At 39.7% G+C, this 20,741-nt stretch overlaps 1 protein-coding gene across 5 annotated transcripts in view; it reads right to left on the reverse strand.

The window, feature by feature from the left end:
• The window catches only part of LOC140312919 (ankyrin-3-like), a 91,170-nt gene that overhangs the window by 42,070 nt on the left and 28,359 nt on the right, over window positions 1–20,741 (reverse strand). For all 5 annotated transcript variants that reach the window (XR_011917014.1, XM_072390807.1, XM_072390806.1 and 2 more), the window contains exons 2-21: window positions 19,174–19,275; window positions 18,898–18,996; window positions 16,548–16,646; window positions 15,634–15,732; window positions 14,279–14,464; window positions 12,047–12,145; window positions 10,742–10,840; window positions 10,311–10,409; window positions 9,536–9,733; window positions 8,285–8,383; window positions 8,084–8,182; window positions 7,852–7,950; window positions 7,559–7,756; window positions 6,107–6,205; window positions 4,494–4,592; window positions 1,986–2,183; window positions 1,634–1,732; window positions 771–869; window positions 555–653; window positions 333–428 (exon numbers count right to left, since the gene is read on the reverse strand). Coding sequence is in view for 4 of the 5 variants with exons in the window: in XM_072390807.1 (XP_072246908.1) it covers window positions 333–428; window positions 555–653; window positions 771–869; window positions 1,634–1,732; window positions 1,986–2,183; window positions 4,494–4,592; window positions 6,107–6,205; window positions 7,559–7,756; window positions 7,852–7,950; window positions 8,084–8,182; window positions 8,285–8,383; window positions 9,536–9,733; window positions 10,311–10,409; window positions 10,742–10,840; window positions 12,047–12,145; window positions 14,279–14,464; window positions 15,634–15,732; window positions 16,548–16,646; window positions 18,898–18,996; window positions 19,174–19,275 (2,364 nt within the window). In the remaining variant the exon portion in view is untranslated. The remainder of the gene's footprint in view (window positions 1–332; window positions 429–554; window positions 654–770; window positions 870–1,633; window positions 1,733–1,985; window positions 2,184–4,493; window positions 4,593–6,106; window positions 6,206–7,558; window positions 7,757–7,851; window positions 7,951–8,083; window positions 8,183–8,284; window positions 8,384–9,535; window positions 9,734–10,310; window positions 10,410–10,741; window positions 10,841–12,046; window positions 12,146–14,278; window positions 14,465–15,633; window positions 15,733–16,547; window positions 16,647–18,897; window positions 18,997–19,173; window positions 19,276–20,741) is intronic.

Here is a 20,741-nt window from a genome sequence, read left to right on the forward strand (position 1 = left end):
ACTAGTTGTTACCCACACCCGTTTTAAAACTCAAGGGACCCCTCCTTTCAAGCAGTTGCACCCAGATTGTGGAATGCACTCCAGCTCCCGCTGCACTGCCTAAAATCTGTTGACGTGTTTAAAAAGCAGTTGAAGACTTGGCTGTTTAAACAGACTTTTAGTTATACGAGGGATTTATTGTTGTCTTAGTTTTCATTTATGTTTTATTGTGAAGCACTTTGTGATTCTTATCTGTGAAAGATGCTATATAATTAACTTTGCTTGCTTGATTGCTTGCATGCTTGCTTACAACACTTGATTAGAATGTTGTTGAGAGGAAGACATTGTCTCACCATTGCGGTCAGGTTTTCATCCGTCATGGGCCTCAGAGTGTCCACCACAGAGATGTACCCAAGACGACGGGCGATGGATAGGGCAGTGTTCCCGTTCTGGGCAGTGACCGACAAAGAGGAAGTTAGCCACAGGAAGGACACAAAAGACACTAACACATACGCAATAACACCTCCGGCTCTGTTGGAAAGCGTGTATCTGTGTCAGTGTGATTGTGAACTCACCATGGTGAGCTCGTTGGCGGAGGCTCCGTGCTGAAGCAGCAGGTTGATGATATGGGTGTGGCCCTGCTGAGCTGCTTGGTGTAGAGGAGTGTAACCATTCTAGACAGAGACACAGACACAAATATAGTTAGTCCTGGAAAAAAAATTACATTAATACAGGAATATCTTTACTTATGTAGTTATACAAAATGTGTATATTTGTGTTTGTTTGTCTACCTTGGTTTTGCCATTTACTCTAGCGTGGTTTTGCTGCAGGAAGTTCACCATCTTTGCATTGCCATAGTGGCAAGCCACATGTAGTGGTGTGTAACCCATCTACATGAAGGACAGTAGATAGAGAACAAGGCACAGACATAAAAAAGCAAGAAGATAACAAGAAGAGGGAGAGTTAGTAACATTGCCTGATTAAAGACCTTTTGTTGTTTTTGCAATATTACAGCTTCCAAAAGCAGTGTCTGTTTCTTACTTTCTTAGTTTCTTAATTATCAAAGTGTATTTTGTGAGCATTTGCTCAGGTAAGCCAATGGTTTATCAGGAAACATTTAGTTTGCCTTTACCTTTTAGCATTCTTCTGTATAAAACAAAAACTTGAAAACTGCATAATATTTCATGTCCCTGATGAATTATGTATATGAGCTTCACTTAATTGAGATCAGTGAGCAAATAACCTATTTGCTGTAAACAACTGTTCTGTCAGCAGAAACACACCCCAAATAACCTTGTGTTGGCCCAACCTTCATCTGCTACACATCAGTCTCAATGAGTGTGTGCCACTTAATATGACAGAATGTGTGTGTCCATGTGTGTTTGCTGCAGTGTGAAGCACATTCTTAAAGACATGAACACCATCTACTCAGATGTCACTTCTTCATTTAGATGATAGATAATCACAGACAAGAGCGCCTGAGAGTATTTTTTTCCAGTGCACTAAATCCATACAGAATTATCTCATTCAAATAAAGAAACAAACACCAATACAGTGAAGTGGGTGCATTAAGCCTTAACTACAGAAAGAGGATTAAAGACCTCTATCTTTTGCATGTGTATCTGTCTGTGTGTGCTAGCTGAGAAAGCTTTACCTTTGTTTGTGGGTTTACATCAGCCCCATTGTTGAGAAGAACTTGTGCAACATTGACCTTATCTTCCTGAGCTGCTAAGTGCAGTGGTGTAAGTCCACTCTGCATATGATGAAAGTACACACACACACAACACGAGTGAATGCATAAATATGTTCAGGTGGGAGAAAATAACAAGATGAAAACACATTTCTATCAGAAAACAGGAGGTTTTAAAAATCTCAGAATCTAAAAGCTTTTCTATTTGGTTGAGGGGCCATCTAGGCAATAATAACAAGGACTGCATGCCGGGTGTGTAAGCAATGTCTTCATTTAAGTGCAGAGTGTTAAATTAGGAAAAAATGCTGTGCATTACCTTATTGCACACATTGACGTTAGCCTTCTTGGCCAGCAGCAGGGACACGAGGTCCACGCTGCCCTCCTGTGCTGCCAAGTGAATGGGGCTGATGCCTTGTCGCGTCACTGCATTGGTATCGGCACCATACTCCAGCAATGTGGTCCCGATGTCCATTTGGTTCTTTTTGGCAGCAATATGGAGAGGCGTGTAGCCATTCTGGGGTAGGCAAAAGAGAAGCAGAGGTTAGAGTTCAATCAATTCTTTGGATTTGACAGCTAGTGCATGATTTGATCTATTTCATTGTCATTCCAAAATGCCTGGTTAGGTTTATGATCAGAACTGCCAAAAAGCAGAGAGGAGGTTCATTAGGTGTTTTCATCTGTATGCATGAACTCCTTCCTCAAATCAAAAGGGAATTCTCCTCGTACATTATGGAAAGTTTGGCTGTCATCTTAATTACACCTACAAATATTAGTTTTAAGATAGCAACAAAGACAAACAACATCAAGACAGACAAACAAATCAATAACATTAAACTGCACTCCAGGAAGTACACTGGAAAAGCCAAAATCTGATTCAAGTTCAGAGGCTTTATTAGACGAGTAGATGATATTCAGAAAATAGACATTTGACCACAAACAACGACTTTTTGCTTCCTGACATCTAATCTGTTTAAATAATAATAGACAACACAAAACAAAAGGCAACATTGCTCATTCAAATAATAATAAAGCTGTGTAAACTTCACAATCACTTGATAATTAGTGGTAAGAAATTATCATTTCTCAAAAAGCTTGTGAATGCACATCTGAGACCTCAGAGAGAAGCTTTCCCTCAGCTGGCTAAACACATACATGGCACAAAAATTGCTTGTACACAATGTGAACAGATGCTAGAGAAGCAAAAAAAAAACAGCAACCTTTCTGGCTTTCCTTACTTTGACCATTATGACCAGTACCTGCATCCTTAAAGCAACACTAGAAAAGTTTGTGAATCTTAAAACGATTTGCTTCTAATGTGAGTTGAAGCACAATGCCTTTTGTTATGAACATTTCTGGGTCTGAAAATGTCCAAGAGCGTTTGGAGGCTGAGATACTGCAGCTCACAACTTTGGTTTCTAGGCTTTTAATGGTTGCTTGACATTTCTGTGGACTTTTGACAGCGACTTTGTTGCAATTCATGCCTTTGTCTGTGCATTTGCAAGGGTCACAGAGTTTTTTTTCATAACAATGGTGTTATTACCCACAGCTGTAGGAGGAGCCAAAGAGCAATAAATCTTTATTTAAAACAGAGGTGGCATCTACTGTAAATACATTGTCGCGTTAGGAACTCCACTGTTCGGAGTAAGAGGGCTTTATTTAAAATTTCTCTGCAGCCCTGAAGTTCCCAGAGGATGGGGAGATTTTAGCCAAAATGAAAGAGAGAGAGAGTAAAAAGATGAGTTCAGTGTGGAAAAGGAAAAGTAACTGCATTCTGCATACTAATAGCCCCTCTTTGTCTCCACTTTCACTGTGTTTTTCACCGTTTGCTCTAAAAATAAATAAATGAGGACACACTATTTCCAAACTGTCTTCCTTCTTTGAATCAAATAGGATTTAATCTTTTTTTAGATTACGTGAAGCAGGACCTATTTCATTAGTTTTCATGCTTCCTGCTCCTCCTGTCAGAGAGTTGACAAATCGCACATGAACCAGGCTTTATGACATCACTTGTGATAATTCATTGCCTTCGTTTGTGTGGAAACGCATCTGGACAGCTCCCCTAGTGCACCCAGACCAAGAGCAGCAAGTTTAAGACCAAGCCAAATGCCAAAACAATTTATGGAGGGAGCAACTGAGAGAAAGACAGCCAGGGAGGAATGAATACGAATGTGGGAGTGAGGCAAGAAAAGTACAGAAATAAATAGAGACAGAAACAGATTAAGAAAGAGAGAGCTACGAGGAGGGAACAAAGGACACAAAGATAAATTTGTCTCTTAAGTTTTGGTCTCCTCTTGGAGGATATCACTTGACAATCCAGCTAAAACAAGCCATAGCTCACCATCTTTTCACTTGTCCTCCTTTTATACTCATAAGTGTCCTGTGGCTTTGACACACTACTAAGGCCTAGCAGGGTATAAACCACAGCCTGACCATAAATTATTGATCATGTATATTTTTATTGGGAAGGCTATTTACAGCTCTAAAATATACAAAAAGTGAGTGGTTTTACAGTACTGACTCTGGAGTTGTTTGCTGCATGTGAAATGCAGAATTCTGTTTTATGAGAAGTATAGCATCTTGAAACCACCAAACCCAACATGCTGGCAGTATGAAATAAATTCTGTCTGGCTGAGAGACTAAGAGGCATTATGGAAAACTCACATTATATGGAAAGAAATGGATTTAAGGGAAATTAAGAGTTAGCTCTTCAAACATACACACAAACATCACATGCACACATAGTTAATGATCGAAGATGGCACTGAAAGCATAAGCCAGGTGAAATCACTCTGACATGAGTGTTAATGTGTGTTTGTGTGGATACCTTGGCGGCAGCGTGAGGGGAAGCTCCCTGATCCAACAGCAGCAGTGCCACTCTCTGATTATCGTAGTGAGCGGCCACATGCAGTGGTGTTAGCCCACTCTGAAACACCCACCCAAACATACAGACACACACACAAATGCAGAAACCCATCCACACAAACAGGCATGTAAAACAACAGCAGGTTAGAGGGTTACTGAAGACACACAATGAAAGAACCAGAGCAAAGGAATGTTAAGCGATTGAGGAAGATGGAAGTCAAACCGAGTAAAAATGATTTAATACGAGGAGAGACTTCATGTGGAAATTTAGAAGAGGCCAGAAAAAGATTGCATTATCAAGAGAAACAGACACAAGTAGAGCATGGCCTTGCTATAAAACATAGATTCAAAATGTCACCTTTGCTGCAGTGTTTCAGTTTTACACCTTACAAATGTTGCCACAATATGAGGCAACATGACATATTTGTTTGATAATTTAAAGCTCTGTATGACAAGTGTAAAGCCAAATTAAATAAAAACAATTGCAACTTGTTAGTTAATTGACTTTAGCCTGGATTAACAGAAGTATTCTTCGAATATCGGAGACTTGGTGAGTAAACGGTTGAAATACTCGACCCAATTTCTCCTTCAAAACCATTTCAAGGGTGCAGTCAGAGCATAATGTGAGAAAACCAAAATCTTGATTGTCTTTGTTTCCACCTTACTAGAATATATTTCATTAAGCTGCAATAAAGTCCCGATATTGCTTAGTGTGTTTGACAGTGGGGCTTGTATTAGCGTGACACCACCATCCATTGTGGAAGCTTCATTATCATACCTGACTGCCATTATGTTAAATGCTCTCAGATGGTGGCACAAAGTAGTGCCAGCGGGCCTGTGCTAAGGAAAGTGTGTCAACATGTGTGTGTGTGTGTGCTTGCATGCATATCAGGGGAAAAAAGGCAAATCTGCCTGCAAGATTTTTTGTAACAAGAAAGGCATCTGCTGGCTGTGTTACTCTAGATCAGACAAAACTTGCCACTCCTTCTCATAATTATCCCCACCAGCCTTGTGTCCAGCTGCAGCTTGGAAAACACATCTCCATAATGGCTCTATTTACTCTCTTAGAGACAGGTAGGATATTGGAAGCAGACAGAAAAACTTGCAGAATGCTGAATGGTCACAGTGTTTAAATAATTTACTGATTTTAACCATTTGTTAGTCAGCTCTCAACAGAAAAACAGTACTACTTGATAAAAATTTTTTAACCCTCACAAAACTTAAGGAAAACCAAATAACTACACGTGTGTAATTCTTTCCTAGATGTTTTGTACTTCATGAGAATATGTATATATCTTACACTTTTTCTGACATTGTCACAGGAATTCGGAAGATATATTTGCAAAGTATCTAATCCTGACCTGGCTTTTTGCAGGAATGAAGACGTTTATGTTTAAACTCAAAGTCTTTTCTGCTATTGCTGTGGCTGAAATGCCATACCCCTCCATCCTGAGACAACTCATGCTTTCTAGCAACCTGCACATCTGAAAACGTTTTTAAAGGTTAGTCAAGTTTAAGACTGCCTGTCTAAAGCGATCTGTGCACCAGGCCTCTGCAATTTTTAAGACATCTCACCTTTCCAGCAGCGTCAGGCGGGGCTCTCTTCTGTAGGAGCAAACTGGCCACCTCCATCTTGCCATATTTTGCTGCCACGTGCAACGGACTGAACCCTTTCTGTTGGACACAGACACAGATACAACATTATAATTATGATTAAAAAAAACTGAGGGATAAGAGAAATTAAAAAAGTTCAGAGGAACAGGAAATGTATATTTTAAGCATCAATATCTCACATACTCATAATCAACTTATCTACAATATTAATTCAATGAAAAAATATTTTTCTTTAGGTAAAGCCCTGACTTTTAAATGAGCATCAGATTGAATTGATTTTAGCCAAATGAAAAAATAAATAAATAAAAATTAGATAAAAAACATATCTCAGTTAAAATGTTTGGATGACATTTTACAACTGTGCTTATCACCAGTTTGTTTGGTTATTCTTTAAATTCGTGAATTCTAAAAATCATATACACTGTATAACTGTAAAACTTTGCATTTAGTTAAAACAGCAAAAAGGTAACGATTGCCTCAGAAAATATGCTGCTAAGGGTGCTTCTACTAATGACTGTTGCACAATGTGATCATGCTAATCTTGACTTCCTTCCTGTGTGTATGTGAAGATATTTAAAGACATTCGGTCATATTTTCCAGAGGAATGTGGTACTCCCACAGTTTCCCATTTGCTCTGAAACACATGACCTAATTTGCGTGACTGATTACCGTTAACATTCACATGACCTCTACAGTGAAATACTGTTTTAGAGAGGTCGCAGGATAGAGACGTTGGTTTAAATCTTTAAAAATTTAGCTGCTCTGATAAAAAATAGGTTTCTTAACTATCATAAATGGCTTGGTTTGTGTTTCCCATCCACCAGTTCCTCTATTTCCACATTGCAATGACATCATTTCCCTGAATAGCTGACTCAGGTAAGGTCCCAATAGATGCTCTGTGTGTGTGTGTGTGTGTGTCTTACAGAGAAAGAGAGCACGGCAGGGTTTACCCTTCGTTAATCTGCTTCACCCACAGAGGTGACCTTTAGATATAGCCCTCAGCCACAAATCACACACATGCACAAACCAGTTCCATAAATTCTCTTCCGGATTTAGTTATATTAACCTTGATTTGTGCAATTTCTAGATTTGCAGAGACCACCACCCAGATTTGTCCCAAGAGTATTCATGTTTTAATGCATCAGTGAGAAAAAAAACCTCCTGAGAGAAAAATAATACAGTCTTAAAATACCAGACCATCACAATCCAATATGTGTACACAATATCCTGGAAATAGAAATTGATGCCCACTGGTGGAGATGCATGGTGCTGAAGTAGGTTGAAATCCTCTGTAGTAATGTAATGTAATGTAATGTAATGCAATGTAATGTAATGTAATGCTTGGATCACGTAATGCGAGTGTGTTTCGAGTCATGCCATAGGAGCTAAATGAGCTCCCCATTAAGAAAATACCTTTGTTGAAGATGAGAGTGAGGCTCCATTCTCCAGCATCATGGCAGCAACATCTTGGTGTCCTTCGCGGGCGGCCAGATGTAGGGGAGTGTAGCCTGAGGTGGTGGCAGCGTTAGCAGAGGCACCGCAATGCAGCAGTTGTTGGACGATGTCAACTTTCCCCAGTCGACTGGAGATGTGCAGCGCTGTCTGATCATCCTGCAGAGAGGGAGAAGGTGACTTTTGGCTCTGTATTTTATCATTGTTTGTTTCCCCTTGACACAGTGACTGAGGATAAGGCTCAGTGTTCCAACCTTGGACTTGGTCTCCACCTTGGCTCCATTCTTCAGCAGGTATCGGACTACATCTGCCTGCCCTGCCCTGGCTGCCATGTGGAGAGCTGTCTCCCCTCGCTGGAGGATACACAGACATACTTGTCAGAGTGGCAGTCATGTGAATCTTGAACAGAAACATGTTTAAAAAAAGGCAGAAACAACAAAAACACATATCTAACACATTACAGAGCATTAAATATCAAACACTCACAACATTGGTGGTGTTGGGTGATGCTCCGTGGTGTATCAGTGCATTGACAATGTTCTCATGTCCCATGAAGGCTGCCACATGGATGGGTGTTAAGCCAGACTGCGTGGCAATAATATCATATTAAAAACAAAATCAATTTGTCCAAATTTGCGACATTTTAAAGAAACAACGTCTGGAGGAAGATAATGTGTGTTGTGGTACCTCAGTGACAGCCTGGAGAGATGCGCCATGTTTAAGCAACAGCTCCATCACTTTGACTCTGTTCTTCTTGCAAGCGATATGAAGCGGAGTGAAACCGTTCTGCACACAGAGGAAAAATTAAGAAAAAAAACATAATTGTAAAGCTTTTGTATCATCACTTTCCTCATAAAACATCTGTGATTGTGCGATTGTGTTTATTAGACAGACAAAGAAAGCAGATTATCATCTACTTGGAAATAAATGTGGAATTTAGAGTCTGCTGTAGATGTGTGAAGAGTGAAGAATAAATCTTGAGTCTTGAATCAGTATTCATAAAGATTGCCCCCCAAAAATCCCCTTTCTCTTATTTTCTGTTTTTTGCCCTCAAAATAATCTGCAATTTGCAAAGCTATTCTCATTCCCTTTCAGTCGTCAGATCAGAACAGCAACAGCATAGTAGAGGGTTCATTTTCCACCACCTGTTTAAAACAAAAACCTTTAACCAAAAGCAACATAATACAACTGTAGAGTATCATTTACAAGTTGTCCCTCTTGTCAGGCAGAATATTTTCCGTGAGACACTGAATCCATAAGGAGTTGCCTTTGTGTCTTCATTATCCAATCTAAAACTGTAGGTATGCACTCAGAAAATACATTTTAGAGCACTGATATAAGATGTGTCTCTATTGGCCTGTATTGAGGGTGACACCATGGCAACATCTACTGTTAGTCTAAAGAAGAGGGAATCCAAAGACTGAACAAGTGCACAACACACAAAAAATTTTAATGAAAGAATTTTAAAAAAATCAATGTATCGGAATCATTTCACATAACTCTTATCTTTGTAATCAGAACAAAAACATGATGCTTGAACTAATGAATGCAGAATCTATATTGCAGATTATGCTTCAATCCATACTAATCAATAAAGATGTGTCCTAAATAGTTTGGCATAGGTTCTCCTGATGAGATTCAGCCTAACAGAAAATAAACAAAACTTCTGAATTTGCAAAAAAGACTGCAAAGAAAATGTTTTGAATTTCCACACAAAACTGTAAAATTCCACTGTTATTCACTTTTAAGATATGTTTGATTCCATTATACAGACATTAAAGCAACTGCATACTTCCCTCTGGTTTTTATTATTGTCTTTTTTAGAAAATAGTAAACATATAGGAAAAAATACTTCTTATGGCAACCAGCAATAAACTATCATAATCAATATTTCACTATGGTTTTCTGAACGTCACTCTCTCCACTCCTTATCCCTACCAAAGCCTTTGCATTCGGGTTGGCCTTCTTGTCCACGATGAGCTTGGCCACCTTGTAGTGACCACAGTGTGCAGCAACATGCAGCGCCGTCAGGTAGTCGTTTGTGACGTCATCCACTGGCACGTCATGCTGAAGCAGGAGCTGGACACAATTCAGATGGTCCCCCTGAGTGGCCATATGGAGCGGCGACAGGCCATTCTACAAGGGGGTGGAAAGAGGGAAAGAAAGAGAGAAAGAGAAGGGGAGAGAAGGAGAGAGGCAGACAAAAAGACAAACACACGCAGACGTACACATAGACAGGTGGAAAGACAGACACAGGAAGTTAGGTCTAGGCCAAATGCTGCACAGAAATACTGTGAAGCAAGTTGCTGAGAAGGTTACAGAAGCATTGTTATAACGAGGTCATTACAACAATGTCTATTTTGTTACACTGGTTGTCCTGCGTGGTCAAACCGTAGGACTACGCAGCGAAGACAGGCTGTTCTGGAGAGGTCGCACAGGCGTTATAGAGACAATGCGACAACACTACAGCAACAGCAACAGACCTGCTTTCTGATTGGGTAACAGATTTCAAATCGCTCTGTGGGGTTAGGAGAACCAATTTAAACAAACAAATCTGTGTTATCAGGAAAATCTGATATGTCTCAACCAAAATATGATCTATTCTATTCTCTTCTTTTTTCTCTTCCGCCATAAAAACATGACGTGTTTGTGACCTTTTGTTTCCTATTCTTAGCAAAGCAGCATCTCCCAAATTTATCATTATAGTAGCTACCTTGGTTTTGGACAGGATAGGAGCTCCTCGGTCTAGCAGGATTTCAACCACCTGTTCGTGTCCACTCCTCGCTCCACAGTGCAGGGGTGTCAGACCATCCTGAAAAAGAATAATCACATCAAAAATGTTGATTGATCACAGGGGACAAACAATTTCAAATCCTTGCCCCTGATAAAACTTCACACTGTTAAATAAATGTAATTGTAGGTGGAAGGAAGGTGCTGCAAAAAAACACCACAAATTTGACATTTTACTTGTAGGGTCTAAGCATCATCTTCATATCCACCTGCCTGGTATAATCAAGCTGATTAAAAATCTATGCAATACAATCGGAAAAATAGGTCTACCCATCTCAAAAATACAGTTTCACCTAGCATCATGTGTCACATTTCTTATCATCTTGCAGCTTTGTGGTGACAGTCGGGTCTTACCTTTGTCTTGGCATCAATTTTGGACCCTCTGTCTAGTAGCAACTTGACCATGTTGCTGTTGCCCCTTTTTGATGCCACATGAAGCGGCGTGATGTCATTCTTAATGAAAAGAAGGATAGCCGTGACATGAGTATGGTGTAAATGTAATTGTTTAAGATTTACAGAAAAAACGTTAACGTCTATAAAGGAAAGGATTGTTAGAACATTTATTCAAGAGGTCTGCAGACAGACTGCTTTTTAACCTGTTATCAGAGTAAAAAAAGCAGCACAAACACCAACACTGTTTCACACACCAGCTGATACAATAATTATCAGTTTACTGCTCACTCTGGGTGGGGAGCATTGAATGTGTCAACACATCCTAATGGCACGTTTGCTCAGATCACAATGTTAATTCAGCAGTAAATAAGCTGCTGTATGGACAGTTAGAATGAATGATAATGATGGTCTTTGTTGGTAACTAACCAGCCGAATGCACACAGAGTGAGAGTCTGACAGTGGTGGAAAGTAGCATAATAAATGAACTCAGATACAGCCTGAGAACAGCTTTGAATAACATGCACTTGAGAATATCCATTCTATACTTTTTAATACTTCCACTTCACAACATTTGAAAATATGATACTATGATCCCTTTTACAAATATTATATTTTCAAACAAAATAAATCTGTTTATCACTCTTAGTAACAGTTTTAGGAGGAAAATTGGACAAAACTATGCAAGGTAAGAAGTTAAAAATGAAGCCAGTGATTCCACTCTTGAGATGTTTTTGCTTTTGACTTTGATATTACCAAAACATGTTAATCCCACTATTTTTTGATAGACAGCAGCAAATTATGTTTCATTCTTTTATTTATTTCAAGACAAAGTTGTTGACCCCTAAAAGTCAATGAAGCTTCTCATTTACTGAGCACTTTCTCCATGTATTTGACAGCGATACCTTCCCGTTACGTACATATTGTGTTGCTATAGGATTCTTTTTTATACATTGTACAATCACTGGTAATGAAGTGTATGACTGTGTTTTAATCTTATTGTCCTGCAATGATTTCGGTTTTTGCTTTTAAGATCAGAGACTCATAGTAGATGTAAACCAGTTTTACTTTATGTTAATTAATCCATTTTGGTTTGCAGGAAGCCTAAACATGTAGGAGTGTAATAATGAGATTGGAAGGATAGCTTAAGTCACAGAGATTAAACTGCTGTGTACGCTTGTTGTTTCAGCACCATACTGTAAATACAGCCTGTTTACCAGAAAAACTTGTAACTCTCCCCCCAGACAGCAGAGGGCAGAATAAACTCACCCGAGCCATGAAGTCCACAGCGGCCCCTCGGTTCAGCAGAAGAGTGGCCACATTAATGTTGCCATAATGAGCTGCGATGTGGAGGGGGGTGAAACCACTCTGAGGATTGAAGGAACCCGACAAAACACAAACAGACAAGCAAACACATCATATCAGAACAAGTGACGCACATCATTCTTGAGAAGTCAAGACCTCAGGCTTTATAGAAGTCTACAGTCCTGTGCTTGATGAACAATCACTCCAAACAAGGACGCAGTTTAATATAAACTGTTTCACTAACACTTGAAGTCTTTTCTGAAGCATCAAACATGGGGCCAACTTTGAGGTTTTTTTTCCACATGGGCTTCTTTGCATTTTTACAATTCTGAAATATAACTCATCTGAGCAAAGTACACACAAGTTATCAAGATCTGAGTGTATGACTGACAGTTCAGTTTTGATAGTAAATCTATTCAATGCCTTTTACAACATCCTGGTTCTTTTTAGTATTCAAAAACTATTTTTCAAGTCAATCCAATATCCACTTGTTTACATTTTGAATAAGAAGGAATTTATCTCCTGATTTAGTGAGAAACAGCTGCGAGAGCAACAAAATGACACCGGAAATAATCGAACTAATAAGCAAGTGAATCTCACATGAACCCTTTTAATCACTGGAATCCCTTTGTCAAAGCACCAAGAAAGGAAGGCACGTGTTTTCCACATGTGTTTGGAGGCAGCTGATATCCAGTATTCCGAGCCAAAAACAACTACACAGAATTTCAAATAGTTCTGGGGAAGTAAGTTTACAAAATATACATTCTAACTACACAATCAGCATTTCAGTACAAACTTAGTGAGTATGTAGAAGATTCTAATCTAATGTACTTTCTATAAAATCCTCAAGAACCTATTTTTTCCATCTTCCATCTGAGTGGTATGCAAATTTGTTTACCACAATGTGCAAGCCTCAGATCAACAAAGCCATTTTTGGGTGAATCATACCAGATGACTGTCAAGCTTGCCAAAGCCAGAAATAAAGCCAACCAAAACAGGCACACACAGAAGGTGGCCACCTGGCTTTGGTGTGACCAAGCAGCCCTGGTTAACACAGAAGCAGTGTCATGTTAGCTTTTTGCTTTGGTCCCATGCAAAATGCTTTAGGTGAAAGGACTGAGAATTAGAAGAAGAAGATGTACATAAAGGATCAACTAGAAGCAAATTTGACTAGATGTCTGTCGACAGCTTAAAGGGAAGTTGATTGCCATGCAGGTTACGGACAAACTGCTACTTTTAAGTAAATGATAACCACTCTTCATGCGATCACTGGTTATCATGTTTTTCAGTTTCATGGACAAAATGTATTAGGACACATTAAGACAATATTATGTCAACAGTCACAGATAATTTGCCAAAAATACAAAACTTTGGATAACTTTGGAAACCATGAAACCATTTGAATCAAGGAAAACCTTGATAATCAAGCCTCCAGTCCCAGGATTAATCAGTCAGTATTAGTGAAACATGCGCTATCGCTCTGATTTTCTCCATGACTAGAGATATCCACTACATTAATTAAGCAATGAAGAGGAGGAAGATGGCACTGAGCTAAAATGGAAAAGGGAATGTCACAACGGGCTGCAGAAACACTACTGCATCAAGTCAGGGGCACTGAAGTGTTGTTGTTTTCAGAGTTTTTATGAACTGCGATGAGGAGACTACATAATGTACAGATAGCGGTGTACCTCTGTTGTTCTATTCACCATCATCTATAGAGTCAGCCAGAAGAGGAGAGAATGAGCGGTTAGTCAGAAAATAAAGCAGAAAAGGGGCCTCCATTGGTATGAAACGGAGGAGCAGAGGGGTGAATGAGCTCAGAGCGAAACAATACTTTAACACAAAACGTTTTAGATGAAAAATCTGTTGCTTGAGACTTAAGTGAGATTTTTTAGGATAAGATATTAAGCAAGAAATTCTCAAACTAAGATAATTTTCTGGTGTGATAATACTGTGCATTCAGAAATTATTTTGTCTATCATCCAAAATAAGTGACTCAAGTGATTAAATACACAAACAAGAAATGTAATTGTGCTCCTTTCACCCTTTCTGCAAAAAGAGAGGAAAAAAGTTTCAAACAAGAAAAAAAGAAATGAAAAATTAAGCGAGAAAGAAACATTCAAAGAGATTTAAATACCAAAACGATCAACTTAAAATCCACCTGCAAAGCTGGACTATATCAGCGGTACTGCTCACCTTGGACTCGACATCTGCATTGTGGTCGTTCTGCAGGAGCAGGGCCGCGGCCTTGGTGTCGTCCTTGCGTGCAGCGATGTGCAGGGCAGGCAGGCGTACCTTGCCCTTTGTATCGTTCTCCAGTAGCAAGGAGACCACCTGGTCATGGCCCTGCTGGAGGGCCACTGCCAGAGGGGTGAAGCCATCCTGCACACGAGAGGAGAGAAGAGCCATTAATGCTGAATGGAGGCTGTAATGCATTTCTAGTGACAGAACTAATATAATATTTGAAAGTGAGCCTGGACATTTGATGTGAAGAAGAGATTATGAAGAGATAGTACTTATATATCATGTTTTAAACATTTCCTTAGTTGTAAGCATGGGGCAAAGAAATACAAAACCTATGAATCCACTATGAGTGTAAAAGGAAGGCGTAATGCCAATAATTAAAAAAATTCAGGTTGTTCTCTTTGTTTCAAGAGATAAACCCTCTCTACAGTGCTCCTAGTGACAACCACTGTCATAGATAAAACATGGTTCTGTTATATGCACACACAAAAATGAAATGCATGAAAATACTTACTAAGTATTTTTACAGATTCACAAGGTATGTGATATATTTTATTAACAATATGTCCAAGTGAGTACTTCCTTAGTGTGCAGATCTGTGTGCGTGTGTGTAGATGTTCCAGTATTTGCACATGGATGTTGGGAAGGGCAATGTTCTAGGATATACACCACTGATACCCCACTGTTTCAGCTTTCTATCTATGTTTATGCACGTGTTTGTGTGTGTATACGTGTGGTGACTGGTAAGCATGCAAGTGTATGGGTTCCACAGACTGAGCAGCGTAAATCACAGCCGCAGCGGTGGAGGGGAGGCAGCGAACGGAGCGGACCTCATCTGTGACCAACTCAAGGTCACTCTGCCTCCACCAACATACACTACCAATCAATGAGGCTCTGCCTAGGCTCTCATAAAGAGATAGGGAAGATGGGGAGAGAGGGGGGGGGCAGGCAGCAGAGGGTGAGGAAAGACAGGTAAACAGAGTGAGAATGTGAGACAGAGAGGATGAGGAAAAAGACAGGAATGTGAAAAGAGGACAGAAAGATGAGGACAGAAGGAGACACAGGCAGATGCAGGGTGAGTGAGGGTGGGATAAAAGGAGGAAGGGAAGGAAACAAAGGAGGAAAGGAGATGAAGGTGGTTAGTACAACAGATGTAAAGACCACTATGACTGAGGCAAATGCATGGAGACTTACTCTACTGTATGACTGTAGAGAGGCGGACACAGGACTGACACATACATACATACATATTAATGCACGCACACATACACCCAAACAAAACAAAAACATGTACACGTGCACAGTACCTCTGTGGCTATACTCTGGCTGGCACTGTTCTCCAGAAGGAAGCGTACCACCTCCAGGTGATTCTCCTGAGCTGCCATGTACAGAGGAGTGAAGCCATTCTGCACACAGCATGGATCAAAACACCCTTATACAAATATTTCTAAGCAACTCTACTCACACTTATTTAAAATGTTCCCTTGCTCTCAGTTTTTATTGAATCTATTTATTCTTCTTTTAATCTTAATTTGTATTTATACTTTGTTTGTTTAATTTGTACTTTTATACTTAAATCCACAACCTATGTTGTGAAATTTCTCATCAAATTTATTTGAATACAGTGGTCCTTTATATATGCCAAAGGAGGAAAAAAAATTGTTTTTTGTTTGTTTGTTTTGATTTGGCATGATTTCTAAGATGTTGTGTTTTGGTTTTGTCATTGTGATTTCTAAAATAAAATAATTGTGTTTAGCACCTCTGGGCCATCGTACTTTTATTATAAAATCAAGTACATGATCTTTTAAAGTGATGGATACACAAACAAAAAGATGTTCAGATGTTAACTAGTCTGTTAAAAATGCTAAAAACTTTGTGTAATTTATACATTTCTCTGCTGTTCTGAGCATTGACAGAACCAAAGAGAAAGGCTCCTGAAATCTTTCCTCTCACCTTTAGCCAATAGAGGTAAATGTTAAATGCAAGGACAGCAGTTTCCAGGAGAGGCCCAGTTGGCATGATGCCTAATTCTGTCAGCTGATATCTTTCCACTAAGTGATTCCCTCAATGTCACTGATACAGTATCATCTTGACAAATGTGTGCATCACAGTATTGTAATTACATTATGTTTGCTTCAGGTTCTAAAAGCATATCAACAGGATCTCATTGTCATTTTGACTTTGTGTGCAGATACATGTGTGTACGCTGAGTATATCCCACCTGAGACTGTGCATTGACATTGGCTCCATTAGTGACCAGCTCTTTGACGACTTCCACCTGGCCAGCCAGTGAAGCTATGTGCAGAGCAGTGTTTCCTTTCTGGATTACATGGAACAACAACAGGAACGTCTGTTAAGCTCTGGCCCACCTGTCGCACAATTTTGCTTACGTGTGTGTGACTTTTTGCTACTACTGCCTGTATATATATCCATGTCAGTATCCATGTGCCCTACTGAATCCCATCACACAAATCACATGTTGGAGCTGCTGGCATTCCAGCTCTGGCATCCTCCGGGTTGCACTGCCAACAATGTGTCACTTCCGATCCCCACGTCCCACACTTAAATGAGCCTCGGCCTTAAAATAAAACTACAGGAAGCTTAATATGAATGTGTACAGGTCAGTGTGAGGCAGCATTGACTCTCAAACTGTCCCCTGGCTGCATGTTACTGGGATTTGCAAGTCACAAATGCATTTTGCAACAGGGGAATAACACATGCATGTCTTCTCGTACCCAAGGCAGGCTAATTAAGAGACAAATACTTATTTCTAGTAGAAAAATTAATAAATAAATAAATAAATAAGGCACTTTCTACTGCTAGTCTATGCCGTTATGATGGTTTAGAGGCTAGTTATGCTTTATGTTTGACACTTACAGCCTGTTGTACAGACACACACGTGTGATTTACTATTACTTTTTCTTCATAATCACTCCCCCAGTGGCTTTACTGTAGTATGTTTCTGTCTTTAAAGTCCCCACAAAAATCTGATTTGATGTTTAACTGTTTGTGTGATCTTGCATAGCTAGTCACTTATACACCAGTATCTGGTGCAATAATTACATAACAGTATTTTAAAATGAGCAATTTCCTGAAAAACAATTTTAAAATGTTCACAGCTCATCATCCACCTTTTGCATATAGTAATTTGAATGAAATTCTTTTTTTTGCTATAATAAGTAAGCAGAGCTTATTTAGAGTAGTGGATGGTGTCTATTCAGGCCACCAGAGCTGACCAATCAGCAGAGACTGGGCTTTTTGGTAAAGGACCAGCCGCCCAAGTGGCCTTATAGGAAGTGAGATCAGTGACTTTGCAAACCACATTGAGGTGAAAGTCAGATTTTATGTGTCATAAAGCTCACTTTATTTTAACCTGACAAGCGCAGCATTATAAATTAGACTTAACTAATAGCCTGCAATGTCTTCACTGGATTGCTTTTTCTTACTTTAAGTTCAAGTTTTCTTGTCAAAAAAAAAGAGAGAAAATCTGCACGATAGGAATAATTTTCGAGGAGACAATGTTGGACAATCAATATATTTTAGGTTAGTCCAAATCAGTGGAATGACACCATTACAGCTTAAATAATGATGAAAAACAACAGTATTTCCGACGGTATTACACACTGAACAGTCAGTTCTCGCAATCCAGTAAAAATTAACACAAATCACAGCACGCACAATTACAACAAGTTAAATCTACAACTCTCTGACACATCCAGCATCCCAAGCTTTACAAGGAGCTATGGGGGTAATGAGCCGAAGACAAGTCCTCTTGTTTAATTCTCCTCAAACAAGAGCAGCAACGTCAGCGGGGCGGTCACACAGTTAACTCAAGCATCAAACAGCCATACAGCCCTACGTTGCAAAGTCAAGGTATCCACATTAGTATTGCCTGCACAAACTGCATAAAGTAAAAATTGCTACCATTAGAAGGCAGGCAGGATTTTAGACTAATGCCTCAACATACTCCAGGTCACAACAGAGGGATGCTTTAATTGGGAGACTTTTTTTATTGATGTTAAATATTTTATAGTGTCTTGTGTTCATGTCAGCACCAGGCATGTGGCCCAGGGCAGAGAGGCTGAACCAGACGGTTAAATGGGAGTGGAAGCCTTAAGGGCTCAAATATGAATAATGTTTTGAATGGCTCCATAACTCAGTTCCTTTCAGCATTAGAATAAAGATGCATCCTTTGAAGAAACCTTCCTTATTATAAATATCATACTGTAAAGCCCAGAAGACATCAAAAGATTTGCTGGCCTTGTTTTCTTTTTTCTTTTATCACATCTTCATTCAGTCAATACCTCACACTGAACACCATTCACTTGATGACAATATACATTTTATCATTTTCTTGCTTGATTCTCTCTCTGTTTGCAGGAGTAATCCCCATAGGGGTTATTAATTATTGACCCAGTATAAAACCTGAACAAAGGCTGCACACTTAACAACAGTGGTGCTGCAGCTGCATGCAGTTTAATCCCATTCAGCAGGCATGCTTTGCACTGGATCCAAATATAGCTATTTGTAACATCAGTTGGGGATGTGATAGGTTACAGAGGGGGCCTTACCTTAGTGGCTGCATCCACAGTGGCTCCAAGCTTCAACAGCTCAGCAACAACCTCCACATGTCCCTCTTTGGAGGCCAGATGAAGAGCGTTCAGGCCATTCTGAGAAAGGAAAATATTTTTAAAAATGATTGTAGCTCCTACATGAAGATATGCAACAAGATCTTTGTTCAGTAATATTCAGCTGAATAAGCGCTAGAGTGTGAGCATACATTGTAAGAAGAATAAGTTAAAAACAGATATCACATTTTCTTAGTAAGTGTAAAAAAAAAAACTTGCCTGATTGCAAATGTTAATCTCAACCCCAGACTTGAGGTAGTCAAGGACCTTTTCAAGGTTCCCCGCCCGGGCTGCTCGCAGGTAACTGGCATTACTATCAGACTGGAGATCAGAACACAAAGAGAGAAAAAGAAAGACCAAGAGGCAGAGAAGAGAGAGACAGTGAGAAGAAGTGATGTGATGTGAATATCAAACTGTGACTATCACAATAAAAAACACACACAGGAGAACAAAAGCATATGTATAACTGTACCAGGTAGAACTCTGTCATAATTTCTCAGACATCAGACAACATCCTCATAAAGGGAAAAACAAAGCCAATATCAACAAATACACGATGTCCATTGTCCCTCAATAAAGCGATCCAAGTCCACATGTGTTCATACTTCAAAAAGGAAATCCATGATAGAGCAAACAAAATCCACAGCAACAAGCCCAAAAATCACCCTCCAACATCCATCAGATCCCACCAGCCTGTTTTTACAGCTTCGTTAAATCCAAATGTCTCTGATTCCCCTGTGTAGGAAGTTCAATGACCGGGTGGTCCTTACAGCTGCCACAGAGCCCTCCTCTTTTCCACAGAAATCTCCCCTGAATCCACCAGTGAAGCAGTTGTGAGACCATGTCGCTGTGCTATGAGAAGCTGAGCACCCTCTATTCTGTTTGGCTGTCCTTTATTCCACTACAGAAATAGGGCTTTGCACACCAAAATAAAATGATGAGGCAAGCATGTTCTCAAGCCTATAAGGAACATGGTGAGCATGTGCGTGCATGAGAGATGAGAAAGAGAGGGAGAGAGATGAAGGATGAGAGCAGAAAAGACAAAGACATGGAGAAAGCTTAAAAGAGGAGAGAAGAGATGGAGGCTGCACATCTTGTCTGTGGTCATGCTAGCTCCTAGGACATTTGGTTTGACATGAAATGACACACAGCAAACTCTGCAATTTTTTTCTTTCTTCTTTGCAGCAACGTTGCAAAGACCATTTTGTAAAACTCAGCACTGGAGCTGCTGAGAGGAGAGAGAAAGAAGCTATATATGCCACTTCCAAATAGAAGCTCAAAACCCAAATTCCCCTGAATTATCAAAAGGCCAGACGTGCTAAATTTAGCCTTGCTCCCAGGAACACTTATGTTAAACTCAGCAGGGCCAAACTGTACAATCGGTTATCCAACATTGTACTATCTGCTTCCCCCTCCGCCATGCCTGCCCAAAATAACCCTGATCCAATGCCAAAATGTGAGTGTAGAAAAACATTCAGCATCAGATTGTTCCATGGATAATCTCAGTATAAAAGTGTGAGAGGAAAATATTTGTCAATGTGCGCTCATGCAGGCATGTGTAGACAAACAAATTAAGAGCAAATGAAGCAGCGTTAACTGGAAGCCGAGTCATTTCCTGATTACAAGAAACCATTATACTAGAACTCATACAGTATCTCTGTGGCCAATCTGCAAATTTCTCCTGCCTTTTTCCATACTGTCAACTCTCAGAGGACTGTTTGATAGCACTGGATTATATTTTTGCTCTTGTGGCCTTGCGAAAAGTCCTGGTACAGACACAGTTCAAG

Source organism: Leuresthes tenuis, unplaced genomic scaffold (assembly GCF_036924035.1).
Source record: "Leuresthes tenuis unplaced genomic scaffold, fLeuTen1.0.hap1 SCAF_8, whole genome shotgun sequence".
NCBI lineage: Eukaryota > Metazoa > Chordata > Actinopteri > Atheriniformes > Atherinopsidae > Leuresthes > Leuresthes tenuis.